At 32.5% G+C, this 15,235-nt stretch overlaps 1 protein-coding gene across 1 annotated transcript; it reads left to right on the top strand.

The window, feature by feature from the left end:
- Positions 1-34: 34 nt before the first annotated feature.
- Positions 35-5,495, top strand: LOC125064724 (multiple inositol polyphosphate phosphatase 1-like). Its single transcript, XM_047671910.1, has 9 exons — positions 35-245; positions 314-448; positions 546-721; positions 1,409-1,534; positions 1,817-1,967; positions 3,176-3,276; positions 3,604-3,713; positions 4,075-4,257; positions 5,243-5,495. Exons 1-9 carry the CDS (start codon positions 59-61, stop codon positions 5,397-5,399), a joined length of 1,326 nt encoding a protein of 441 aa, XP_047527866.1. The 5' UTR covers positions 35-58; the 3' UTR covers positions 5,400-5,495.
- The last annotated feature ends 9,740 nt before the right edge of the window (positions 5,496-15,235 follow it).

Here is a 15,235-nt window from a genome sequence, read left to right as displayed (position 1 = left end):
TTTTAATTTATACAAAATAAACAAACAAATTATTTTAGTTTTATTTTTTCTATTTATAATGAAAACCCACACCATACAATGTCTTATAACCACAATTTATTTTTTTACTTTAAGTATTGTAATAGTTTTGAGTCATAACTTACACGCGACAACTCTTAAACCGAAGGATATTCGAAATTTTTTAGGAACTCGAACTCCATATCGATTTAAAAATAACAAAAATGATACTAGAATAAGTTTTCCTAGTAAGTATTATTTTACTATGTTGTTATTTGAAAGTGTTTCTTTTTCGTTAAATAATATTTTATTTTAGGTTGCAAGGAAACAAAAATATGGATGATTCTACGGCATGGAACAAGGCTTCCTAGTGCTAAAGATATTCTTGGAATGAACACTAAATTAAAAGAATTAAAATATGAAATTTTAATGAAAAATAATCAAGGGAAAGGTATAAAAAAATTATATAAATTTAAATAATCTTTATTTCACTCTAGTTTCGCGTGTGATGTATTTATTTAAAATCTTATTGATATTTTTAATTTGAGGTACCATAAAAGAGGACTATTTAAATCTATTTAAAAACTGGTCTAATGACATCGAAATAGAGCAAGAGAAATATCTGACATTAGAAGGGCAATATGAAATGATACAACTTGCTGAGAGGATGCAGAAAAGATTTCCGAACTCTATTAAAAACAAATACAACAGTAAACACTTTAAGGTATTATACTAAAAATATTTGATTTCAACTTTACTTATTTTTGAAAATTACTTGCATATATCATATATATAAATACTACAACTACTGGAAGAATACAATGAGATGAAGTTACTTTCCCCTTTTATACTCATTACATAGTATAAAACAAAGTCTCTTACCCCTGGCTGTCCCTATGTATACTTAGATCTTTAAAATAACACAATGCGTTTTAATGCAGTTTTTTTTTAATAGGTAGATTGCTTCCAGAGGAAGGTTTAAATATATAATACATGCCCAATATAGTAAAGAACCTACTAGTGGCTGAATCCTACGATATGTCTATCTCATAGGGATAACCCACAATAACCATTTTTTATTTACTTTACTTTTTACAAGAAACAATGTCTTATTTTCGAAGCAATTTTAAGCAATATGGTGTTAATCCTAATACAATTAAGTATCTTAAATACATTGTGAATTTAATATAGATCAATATGGCCCTATACAGTATGTAATTTAGATGAATATTTTTGAAGATATTACGGATTTAAAACGCATTATTATATTTATGTCCCATAGTGGTTTGTATTGTATAATGACTGAATAACTGTACTAAACTACAGTCTGTAGTATATTTAGTATCAGCATTGCACCTGTGCGAAGACGGGGTGTGTGGTATAAATTATTGTCTCAACATTTATTTTCCAGTTCAAATACACAGCAACACAAAGAGCTCAACAAAGTGCAAGATATTTCACAGTAGGATTATTTGACAAAAACAATTCACAAAGTGTTGTATTTGAACCAGCACTTAAAGTTGATACGACATTGCGAGTAAGCATTTAAGTTGTTTTTTAAATTAGTTAATATACTTAAATATATTAATTGGTGGTAGAGCTTTGTCAAGCATGATAAATAACAATCTTTTGTCTTAAATTCTACTCCCTAAAATAAATACTCTATATAGCTGTTTTAGCTTAAAGGGTTGTTTATTCTTTTTGCATACTATTTTGACATAATCTCTGTGTACCTTTCTGAGGCGTCTTATTATTATTTTAATTATTACAAACTTGCCTACATTTTTTTTTTTTAAACGCATGTAATGAACTTTTTCAGTTTTACAAACACTGTGACAAGTGGCTAAAGCAAGTTAAGAGAAATCCAAATACATATAAGGAGCAAATGTTGTATGGCAATAGTAATGAAATGAATGTGACACTACAGTCTATCTCTAAAAGATTCGGTCTCGATAGAGTATTGCGCTTGGGTTCGTAGCTCAGACATCTTTGCAGCTTGCTTTGCTATTTGCTACAACGAACAAACATTCAATCCAAACATAATGAACCATTTATATTTTCATGCTTTTATTTTACTTCACCCGTTATAGAACTATTCTCACACGAAGGCGTGCCTCTATAAATCACCTTGTTATTTCCGTGCTTTAATATGAGTGACACTCGTATTTACGTGATATTTTTGTCTGCGTCAGCTAACTAAGAGTAAAAGACAACAACAATAGACACCAGCTAAATTATGTTTGTTAAACTGGTAAGGTGGGCCTTTGTGAGTGAATACATCTATAGTATTTACGGATCAAATCTTGGAAGAGAATTTTAAATAACTTTCACCTGGCATATTGCCCTGAATTAGAGCACATTTTTTATAGTAGTGACAATATAGAATAGGATTCATCTTAGACTTTTTTAAAATAGACATTTTATATTTAATCAATGTAAGATTAAATATAAAAGTCTATTTTAATGAGGTTTTTATTTTTAATTGAATGTAGTTTTTTTTTATACATTATACAAAACAATAAAGGGATTTGTTGGGTAATTGCAATTCGTCTATCAGATATTGAATATTGTTTAATTAAATATATGATGTAAAATTAAGGTTTTGATGACAAATTATTGATTATTTTGGAAAAATTGTTTAATTAAAACGAGACTAGCAACCAGCAGTCATTATGTGACCACCGAGAACTGCTCCGAAAAGTTATCACAGTAAATTAACTATCACTGGGTATCTGGGTGGATGTATGAATCGTGTGGATCTTGAAAAGGGCTGTGAACTGCTCCAAAAACTTATTACAACAAATTACTATAACTGGGTTCCATATAAAACCTTGAACAAGTTCAGGTCTAGACTTTTCCAATGAGTAAATTTAACAGAAACAGTCATTTATAGATAATATATTCCTTATTGTTCTAATAATATAATAAGGAGAATTTTTTATCAGATAGAAGCTTGGATTGAAGTTAAATTTATCGTTAAAACTTGATTGATATATGTCGGTTTTTCTTCAGTTTGTACAAGTTCTATTGAAATGGTTTATACATGCAGATGTCGTAAACATTTTTACCTTTTTTACATATCATAAACATTTTTACATAATATGTATTCATTTATTATTAGACACTATTAAGATATTATTAATTATATATTATTAACGTTTGTTTTACATAATTTCAGATATAGCGAATTTAATTTATAAGATATGTGGTTATGAGACATCTTGGCATAAATTTTATCCATCACCCTGGTGTATTGGTTTTGACGATGTCAGTGTTAAAGTGAGTTGAGTTTATTTTTGTTTTAATACTATTATCATCTTAATTTAGTTATTGTCTACATTTTAAAATGTTAGTAAAATAACATTCAATTTACCCATGGAATATTATTCTTTTTATATTTGTTTTCTATTATATCAGATATATTAAACTGGTCGTATTACTTCTATAATACTTTATATAAACAATAAATAACATAAAACCCTATTTAATTTCTTAAATACCTAAAATTATAATCTCAACATATTGTATAGTATTATGTTTTATATACGTTTTACAAACCATCTTCTAAGTATATATCTATGTCTTTATTTTGTTACACATTTTTAGATTCTGGAGTATTATCATGATCTAAAACACTATTGGCTGGACGGTTATGGGTTCAACCTGACGTATAAACAGGCGTGTATGTTATTAAAGAATGTGTTTGAGAGTTTCAGGTATGAAGTTTTTATGTTTTAAAATTTTCGCCTGGGCCCTAGACTACTATTGGCGCAATTGTTACTAAATAGCGTTTTCCCGCCAACCTTTTGCTTCGAACTTGTTGCATTATAGTCTGGTATCCCAGTCAGAGCTAATTTGTGATGTTAAAGATTAAGCCCTTTGTATGTTGTTACATACAATGAACCTTTTTTTTCTTTCCTACGCACAAGCGTATTCGTAACATTTTTGATAATGACCGAGATAGTGTAAGTTCATGTCCAGGCTACCGCTAAGAGTTTACAGACCATAAATTTTTCCGTGATTTGAACTACGAGGCATTTGACAAATTATTGTTTAGTAATGATAATATTTTTACAGTAAAAAAGGTCCGAACGCAACATTCCTCTTTGCTCACTCCGGTACATTATTGAAGTTGTTAACGCACTTGGAACTTTATAAGCCAGACTCACATTTGATGGGAGACACCATAGTCAAAGACAGGACGTGGAGAGCGTCAAACATTGACTGCTTCGCTTCTAACTTAGCTTTTGTTTTATTCAAGTAAGTATATAAACTAAGTACCTTTTACGTTGATATATGTTAACTAAGATTCTATAAATTGTTTATATACTTATTTGTGCAACAAACGATTTTGTGATACTAAAACTATATAAGAAAATATAGTATATAAGTTAAGTAATAGTTGGAGTACAAAACTGTTAAGTAAAAAACAAATCTATGATTTCCTCCAGAAGTGAAGATAGCTGATATAATTTCATTTCGAAATTTAATTTTTTTTTTGACAATTTCAATAAACATACTTAACCGTTAGATTTCGATACGTTCACTAACTGGCTTTGTCAATAAAGACGCCAAATTTACATTAAAAAAATACAACACAGTACAATTTCTAATCGTCCCATATAAAGGTGATGAGAAATTACTGAAATATGATGATGTCCTGACCGCTTTCAGCGGCTAATTTCAGTGTGTGCGCAAACACAGGTACACTGGAACGGAAAAAGTTTCGAGGCACTGAAGTGTACACATTCCCAACTTCCATACTCCAGGCTGTTACTGAGACCTGGGATTTGAACTCAAAACCTCGAAATATGCTGCCTTATATCTAAGCTGAGCCGAGATGGCCCAGTGGTTAGAATGCATGCATCTTAACCGATGATTTCGGGTTCAAATTCAGGCAGGCACCACTGAATATTCATGTGCTTTATGTTTATAATTCATCTCGTGCTCGGCGGTAAAGGAAAACATCGTGAGGAAACCTGCATGTGTCTAATTTCAACGAAATCCTGCCACATTTGTAGTCCAACCCGCATTGGAGCAGCATGGTGAAATATGCTCCAAACCTTCTCCTCAAAGGGAGAGGAGGCCTTAGCCCAGCAGTGGGAAATTTACACGCTGCTAATGTAATGTAAAATCTAACCTATAGAGTAACGAGGCAATCAACTGACTGATAATGCTGCGTTGGGTTATTATTCAATTGAATATTTAATTTTTAATTCAACTTAAACATTTTCATTAATTTCAGGTGCAAAGATGGAGATAAAATATTATCGTTACATCAAGAGAGAATAATTAAACTGCCAATGTGTAAAGAAGAACTCTGTCCGCTTGAATATTTAAAGGAATATTTCTATGACTCTATTCACAATTGTGATCATTCTGATATGTGCAGACTTGATTAGTATTATTTTAAATGGCTGATCATTATACTAACTCAGTGTATGTCATGCCTTATCTTATCTATCTATTTGTATAAGATACATGTATGTACTACCAGTTAAAAGCTTTTATAACATTTTTACATAAAAAATATAAATAATAAATGTGTCTTTCATTACTTTATTAATTTCAGATCATACGTTAATAATCGTAGTCGATAATTCGAATCGAAATAAACTTTATTCAAGTAGGCTTTTACAAGCAATTTTGAGTCGTCATTGTACAAACTAAATTACGTGAAGCTACCATCGGTTCGGAATGTAGTTTCTACCCAGAAGAATCGGCTAGAAACTCAGTAGCTACTCATTTTCAACATTTAAAATACAAAGTAATTTTTATTTATATGTAGATAATATATCCTGTCTGAAAGTCAACAAGTATTTAAATTCATTCGATTTAAAATTGATTATAAGTCACGCAATGAAACTGGTTCTGAAATGTAGATTCTACCGAGAAGAACTGACAATAATAATAGTAGTTACTAATAATAAATCAATTATTTTGAATTAAGGTCCGAGGGTCCACGGGCTATTTGTAGTAAGCGACATCCTGGCCGATAGTGATATATATATATCGGAAGAACATCACGACTGTAATCATCTTTCGTATCAGACATGGTATTCCTGCATCTGAAATCAATTTTACTGCACATTTAGACTGTACCCGAAATCCATAGTTAATGCTGCTTAAAACATTTAGCCTGCACCTGATATCGATATCCTACCATCATCCTCCTGCCCTTATCCCAATTTACTTGGGGTCGGCGCAGCACGTCCTATTCTTCCACACTTCTCTATCTGACGTCATCTCACAAGTAACATTCATTCCAGCCATATCATCTTTCACACAATCCATCCATATTTTCATTTGTCGTCCACTTCCTCTATATCCATCCACGTTCATAGTCAAGACCTTCCTCACAATATATTCCTCATTCCTCTGCATAACATACCCATAGCATATCCTAATGTCGCTTAAATCTTTTATCCTGGATCTAATATTAGTTCGAAAAAGCTCTCAAAAACATTTTAATCTTTAATCCTCTGAATATTGGGCCATGCACATGCGTAATATGAGTCATGATTAGTTATCGCCGCCTTCTCCGATACGGTTTGAAGGAGAGCGGAAGCAGTAAAATTCTCACTTAGAAAGCAAAAATAATTAAGCATTTGTGGGATTTGTAATGTTACTCAATTGAAAGACATATATTCTTTTTCAAAATGAATTAAAAAAAATCCTATTTATAAAAGTAACCAATTCTCTTTAATAATAAAACGGTCACTACAAAATACCATGAAACTTTACGAGCACCGTAGTCACCTGCTTTTAGCCGCATAAAGGTGCTCGTGAAAAATTTAATAAACAGTAAGTAGTTACAATGTTTCATACGAGAAATAGCTTGCAAGGCTTTTGCTAGCTTCAACCATACATATACCATAAAGCATGAAAGCATGCCTGGTGCACATACGATTATATTCCTTGTTACGTTTTAATAAAAATCACTATAGGGTAACACTTTTTCCCAGACATGCTTAAAATGTTTTAATACCAATGTGGTGTACGGGGTTATTATGAAAATGTGTAACCAAAGTCAACGATATTATCTATCTTAAAGTAATAACACTCAGGAGTGATAGGTTATAAAAAAATCCGTTCTCAGTTCACGTTACTAATGATCAAAGTTCTTTATAAATAAGGACAATATTTACTATTGGACTAAATAATAAAGACATCATGATCATAATTGTGTGATGATGATGTCTTTATTATTATTATTTGTTATTATTATTATTTATTATTACGTGAATACTAAAAAATGGTCAGAAATTATTTTTGGACGCCTCTAAAATAACTAACTGTTATTTTGGCCTCAGTTGCCATTATCAATGGAGATTAGCCAATTGCAAAAGTGATTATTTTGTACAAGGGTATACAGGTGCAGTGTCAATATTTCTCTTATTTAACTGTAGAAACACTCTAGTAAGAAGAATCGGCAAGAAATTCAGTATTTACTGGTTTTACACCATTTTAATTACAAAGCTATAACCGCTAAAAAAACACCATTCGTCGTATCTCCACGATTCGAGAACATTCCGTTAGCCGCCACAGCTAGTATCGGAATACTTGGCGTTGATGTTTCGAGCCTCGTTCAGTTCCGCGGTCAACTGGAAGGCAAAGCCAAATTGGCATCAAAAAAGCTTGGTGTGCTCAGCAAGGCAAGACAGTATTTCACGTCGGCCCATCGCCTAAGACTATACAAGGCGCAAATTCGGCCTCACATGGAGTACTGCTCTCACCTCTGGGCGGGTGCTCCCCAGTACCAGCTCCTTCCATTTGACCGTATCCAACGTAGAGCAGCTCGAATTATCGACGATCAAGCCCTTTCTGATCTGCTCGATCCTTTGGCGTTGCGTAGAGATGTTGGATCACTCTGCATCTTCTACCGAATTTTCCACGGGGAGTGTTCCGAGGAATTGTTTGGATTAATCCCGGCAGCTGAATTCCATCTTCGGACATCTCGACAAAATTCTAAATTTCACCCACACCACTTAGATGTCCGTAAATCCACAACAGCGCGATTTTTAAGGCATTTTCTGCCTCGCACAACCACTCTGTGGAACCAGCTTTCGCCGGCGGTTTTTCCGAACCTTTACGACTTGGGAACCTTCAAGAAAAGAGCGTACTTATTTCTTAAAGGCCGGCAACGCACCTGTAACCCCCCTGGTGTTGCAGATGTCCATGGGCGGTGGTAGTCGCTTTCCATCAGGTGAGCCTCCTGCTCGTTTGCCCCCTATACCATAAAAAAAAAAAAGTTTATGTCAATAAAATACACTTAAATTTATATACAGATACCTATATATACATATGTATATATATCTTACCTGGAGTAACAAATTCTAAGTCCACGCTTGTTTATCTCTAGAAAGCTCTATATAGATATATATTTTAACCATTTGTTTTTTACGAGAAATTAATTCTTTAAACCTTAATTGTTTTTTTTTTGCATTAGCAGCCTGTAAATCTACCCTCTGCTGGGCTAAGGCTTCCTCTCCCTAAGAAGATTTCCTCTCAGAAGGTTTGGAGCATATTCCACCATGCTGCTCCAATGCGGGTTGGCGGAATACACATGTGGCAGAATTTCGTTGAAATTAGACACATGCAGGTTTCCTCGCGATGTTTTCCTTCACCGCCGAGCACGAGATGAATTATAAACATAAATTAGGCACATGAAAATTCAGTGGTGCCTGCCTAGGTTTGAACCCCAAATGATCGGTTAAGATGCACGCGTTCTAACCACTGGACTATCTCGGCTCGAACCTTAATTACTAACGGCTTATTCCTAACACCATTTTCTGATTGTCTATCGGCGAATCTTTTCGTTTCATTTGTCTTTTTGTTCAGTTTAATTGTTAATGTCTCTTACCTTCCGTTCGTCTTAAAATGACCGAGACGGATTAACTAAATTATTTAATTATAACAAAATTTGGAAACTTCAAATCCAATCCTCTTAAACGGCAGTGTTCTTTTGTAACCGAAAGATCTTTCAGTAAATAGAAAATTGTAAAAATATATTTAAGAAACAGTACGAGACAAGATCGACTCGATCACTCTATAATAAATATTTTTATTGATATTATGTACATCGTTGTTTATTTGTTCTTATTTTATTTTGCTAAACTTTCTTTTGCAAGTACAGTGACAATACAAAAATAATCCTTATTGTATTTCTAATTATAATTTTAGGGACTGATAAAAAGATATACGTTTAAATTTATAATTATTGCCATACCTAAAAATTAGTTACACGTAATATATTTTAACGGATACAAAAACAGAAATAATCTTTAGAGTCTCTGTATTGTGTTCACGTAATTATATACAGTGCAATAATTAAATGTACAATGTATCCTGGAACAGCGCAAGTATTGGTTGTAAAACAGCTATAACAGAGAACGTTACAGAGAAACGCATGCATAAAATTTTTGAGATCGATAAACATTACCCCTTGAACCGGACATTACTTACACAAACAGGAAACTTAAAATTTATGTGAAGGTTCGCGGGAATTCGGTTGTGAGTTCGTAATTGTATCCATTAATCTTTTTCAAACTTTTCGCTCATTTTACGAGTATGTCCTATAGATAAAGTCATTTGCAGAAAATAAATTTTCTTCTTGTTATAATTTTTGTGAATAAATTCATCATGAATTCATAATTCATGTTGAATAAATTCATAAAAATCATTGAAGAAATTATCTTTCTTACGACTCCATCAGTTACAATTCTAATCAGGGGGTATTTTTCAGGGGGATATTCCCTTCTAAATGTCGCTGCTGCGCGTGAACTTCTATACGGCTTAATCGACCACCGTGACAATGTGTATATAGGCGTGTATTTAGGTGCATTTTGTATGGGATAATATATTAGACATAAAATTGAATAGACATTTGAACACATACCAGGAATTACTGAAGAGTTAACGGGATATAAAATGATGAACTTTCATTTCATTTCAGAATTTTTAAATTAGCCCTTCTGATCAAGTCACACTATAAGACATCACGTCATGAATCTTGGGAAAGCTACGACGTGCAAACTAATGCTACTATTATATATTTTTTATTCTTAATATAATATTTGTCTGTTTTGCCCATAGCACAGGATGCTCTTCCTCAAAGTATTATCAAATGATCTACATCCTCCTGCATAGAATCGTCAGTTTTCGTGACACGATCGTCGTGCCGTCGTGCCGCGCCCAAGCACGATACCATAATGACACTTTATATCGCATGTATGTGTTATGACTCTTATATCTGTTATTACTATTTCCATTGGATTAGAAAAAAAGCGATATTCCCTTCTAAATGTCGCAGTGTCGACCGTGTCAATGTGTACATAGGCGTGTATTAAGGTGCTTTTTGTATGGGATATATCGTATTATTTTACTGAATGCGTTATCTTTGATGTAACGTTTTTTATTGTTCCGTTAAATAAGATTATTAGTACAACCTTCATATTAACGTACAAATAACATAATTAGGTTAAAGGAGTCATGTGCGATTTTAAACGTTTATGAACTCCTCTCATAAAGCTTTTTGGAACATTACGTGTCTGAAATACTTTACGACTCATTAAAATAATACACTGTTTAGAATTAACGGAGCTTGCGTCTAAAATACAAAGAGTGATCGTTATATAAAATAATATATGTAGCGTTAAGATATCTCAAGTAATTTTGGAGCTTATTACACGGTACAGTTAATATTAAACGGGCGTAGAAAAGTCTGACATTTGTATATAGTATATATAATAGTCTGGATTTTTTTTTTAATTATATGTGTTCCGACTATTCATTATTTAGATATTTATCTGTGAGATTCCTATAGTAAGAAATGAGTACATAAGAGGATTTTTGAAAGTGGGACCGGTAACCGAGAAGCTATCTGGAAACCGGCTGTCATGGTATGGGCATGTTATGCGAAGGAATGAGGACCATGTTGTGAGAAAGGTTTTGAGAATAGACGTGGATGGATATAGAGGTAGAAAACGACCAAAGAAACGATGGATGGATTGAGTGAAAGACGTTATGGTGAGAAAGAATGTTACTTGTGAGATGACGTAAGACAGAGATGTATGGAAGAAGAAGATATGCTGCGCCGAGCCCAAGTAAAATGGGATAAGGGCAGGAGGATGATGATGACTCCTATAGTAAACGACTAAACCACAAAATTATTTAACGAATAAAAACCTATTGTTTTGATAAGTAACATGTGTACGTATGGTTATGAAATATGTATTAATAGACAAAGGTTGACATGATTTGCTAATTGCAATGCGTCTTTAATTTGAAGCTTACTTAATCTTAATTAATGGCAGGGCTTTGTGCAAGCCCGTCTGGGTAGATACCACCCACTCGTCAGATATTCTACCGCCAAACAGCAGTACTCAGTATTGTTGTGTTCCGGTTCCGGGACATAACATCTTAGTTCCCAAGATTGGTGGCGCTTTGGTGATGTAAAAAATGGTTAATATTTCTAACATCACCATTGTCTATGGGCGGTGGTGACCACTTACCATCAGATGGCCTATTTGCTCGCCCGCCTACCGTTACCATAAAAAGCTATTATTTTATTAACTTGCGCGCCGCCTTATTATACGATAATTATAATATTTCTGAAACTTTCACGCGCGTGCCAACAATAACTATAGGTACAAAGTTTCAATAGTATCGCATATATGATAAGCTATACAAAGAATACGTACAAAGGCAATCATTCATTACTACATAAAGGATATGGAACAATAGGAATGTCTCTTTATATCAATCAAATTATGACATATACATAAGTAGATGTCGTTAAGAGTATTTATTTAACATTCCTAGATTTCCATCAAACGTAGGCCATAACGCTGCTGTTCCAAGGCTCTGTAGACAATATAACATACTTTCTAGGAATAATAATGACCTCGATATTCATCGTCACAGTTTGTCCAAATTCAGAATGTGTCTAACTAAACTTCTACTGCTATGTAAAATTTTTTCACTTTTTTATCTTAATTGTATTAAATTATTTTTTTAGCTTAAGCTTAGTGCATGATGTGGTCTCCTATAATTGAAGGAGCACACAACGTAACAATATAATGTTTAATTTTAAGAATATGTATTTATTGTGTGTGTGAATATGTATCTTTTGTGACTCGTAAATTAAATAAATAAATAAATAAATAAAAATTATTGTGATACTATCGTCATGACATTATCATATAGAACGAGGAATACAATCTTAAAGCTTCAAAACTAGTTTTAGTATTATATTATTCATATCTTACGTCTCCATACATTTCATAAGAGCATTTAAAGGACGGCATTAGGGTAAGATGCATAGATATTCGCTGTGTAAAAACACTATACAAATATTATTAAACTATCTGTTGGGTATGCACGGTCAACTTATTCTTCAATGTTAAATGAGATCAACATTAGTTGTGTTGTTTGCTGACTGAAGTTGTAAGTAAAAAATAATCACACCTCGAACGCAAAGCGGCGTCGTAGTTGTGACAGAAAATGAAAACGTGATCCATTTTTGTTTTTGTCGACATAGGAATAATATGATAAACAATCTTGTCCCAGTCACAAGTTTCTTTGCTGATGATAATAAATTGACTATAAAAAAATACGACATTGTTTTTCAAAGAGATATAGCGTGACGGTTTAGTTAAAAAATCAAATAATACCCTACGAGGGAATCAATATCGATGAGATGAGCCTCTCTCATGCTCAATCAAATTAAATACTTGGTCGGTGATGTGTGTATCTCTCAACCGCATTCTCGATATTTATCTAGCTACGTCATCTACATTTTCATTAGTGACAGAGGTCGAAGGGGAAGGGAATGAGGCAGCAACGTAGGAAGACAGTATAGAAAGTATCTGATTCCCTTACTTATTATGACAGTAGAAAACCTCTAAAAATCTATATTATTGATTAACTATAAAAATGATTATTTTAATAATGTTATTTTAATTTTATATTTGATTATCGTATATCTAATGCCGATTAATTCGCGGGACGATTTATGTGTGGCAAAATATTGGACAAAGCTGTGCATTGTTAATAGCTGTTTGATTTGATAAAATTAAGACTCACCCAGTTAAATAAGCTATACAGACGCTAATCCAAAAATACTAGACGTTTCTCAAGATTTTTTAATCGTCCGAGTCCACTCTTGCATGCTAGAACCTTTTCCATTTTTTTTGTTAAATTCCAACATGGCTCTTGATCTTTTACAAATAGCAGCTGTACTTAATAGAACTTGTCTCCCTCGAAAGTTCCTCACAAAGCGGTTGTGAATTAGATCATTAAATATGGAACGCGTATACTCCTTTAAAAATAAGGGTAACGTAGTAAAAGTAAATAAGATCATAAGGTAAGTCTTTAGATATAACAAATTTGTATAATCTAATAAGAATTTATGAGAGACTTGCCTCTATGATGTGTATTGAAACTGATACAAGTTTCCAGGAATGTATTTTGCTATTTCATTTTATAGAGTAGACCATATTAACCTGTTTCTTTGGTACTTGTCTGTACCTGGCTTTCAGTTAATATGAATCATGATTATTATAGCTAGTTTTAAACTAAATGATAAAACTGCTGCTAATATAACTACGGTTGAAGCACACTACTGTTAATACAGTAGCCACGTGAGCATTAGGTTGTAAGCAAATACAATTCCCACGTCGATGAGCGAGCATGTCTAAAAGTGAGCACCGCTTGACGCTATTTTTAAATGTGTTGTTATTGTCTAACTTACCTTAATAGTACAGATGTGAACAGATAAATGATTACAATATATTTTTTTTCAATCAATTTATTTTCAATTTGTTTTATAGTAGTGTAAAGACTATGAAACATTACATAAATCTACATAATATGATTAAAGTATTAGCTCGGCAATGACTCACTTTGGATCACCTCAAGATTTCATTTCACCTTCAGTAACTACGTGTTGGTAAAGCTGGGGGAAGAATTTCAAATTGAGCTGATAGAAACTCCATGCCCACTCACAACCCACGTGTTCCGTACGGTAGATCACTCAGACCTTTTTAGCATATGATTAAACAATTTAAAAATGTATAAGAAAATTACAGTAATTAATGTAATAATGTAGGTAGATCAAACGTTCTTTAATCGTTTAAAAAACAAGCAATGCTTATATATTATGAAACTAAAGTTTCATGAATTTTTGGAACAATATAATGTCGATTCTTACAAAATACTCTCACTATGAGGTAAGAGAGAATTAAATGTGCGTAAACGCTTAATATAAAACGTAAAGAAATATACTTCAGTAATACATAATATGTATAAATATATTTTTCCCGTTAATCCCGTTAGTGTCTCACTGCGAGAATCCTCTCTTTTATTTCTTTCGGCTGGTGAATACAAATGTGGCAGATTTTGATCAGAAATATGTTATCATGATGTTTTTCTTCATCACCAAGCACGAGATTATAATCACAATGTTATTACAAGAAAATTCAGATGTGCCTGTCAGGATTTTACCTTAATTAGATTTTTTTCCTATTTTTTTTCACGCTAATTTACATTTACTGAAGTAATATTTTAATTTTCTTTTACAGAAGAGCTAAAATCACGACGGCGGTGCGGAAACGACGGAAAAAACTGTACTAGAATTTTAGCTTAAGTTATTTTCAGTGATGTGCTTCATTCTAGCTAGAAATTGTTTTCTAAGGAACGCAATCTGAACTTTAGTAATAAGTTCTTCAGACCCTAGTTATCATCTAAAGTTAGTCTTTGGCAACTATCGATTGCTAGACAAGAGTTATGGTGTCACGGTGTTGGCAGCTGCATCGGGCAGCATGCCACGGTTCAATGACCTATACGTACACAGTTAGCCTAGTTCTGTCAATTTTTTTTGCTTGTAAACAAATTAATTAATTATAGTGCTGTGAATAATTATTGTCTAACGCTATGTATCTAGTTATAACACGTTATAACTTTGCTCGTGAGAAAAAATTTGTTAGTCTTTGTCTAAGCATCTTTGCGATAATTTAATTTTTACTTTTACTCTTATAATATAATTTTTTTTTATATTTATTAACTTTTTTTATATTTATAATATAACTTTTTAATATTTCATTTAATTTTGCAGTGTACTGTACATAAAAGGTACGAATATTACGAAAAAAAAAAATTAAGTGTGAAATATTATTTAAAAAGGAGGAAAGATAAAAATTAAAAAAAAATACTTACCTTAATGAAGAGTATATTTTAA

The sequence above is a fragment of the Vanessa atalanta genome, chromosome 6 (genome assembly GCF_905147765.1).
Source record: "Vanessa atalanta chromosome 6, ilVanAtal1.2, whole genome shotgun sequence".
Lineage (NCBI taxonomy): Eukaryota > Metazoa > Arthropoda > Insecta > Lepidoptera > Nymphalidae > Vanessa > Vanessa atalanta.
This window is presented reverse-complemented; position numbering and strand designations above follow the sequence as displayed.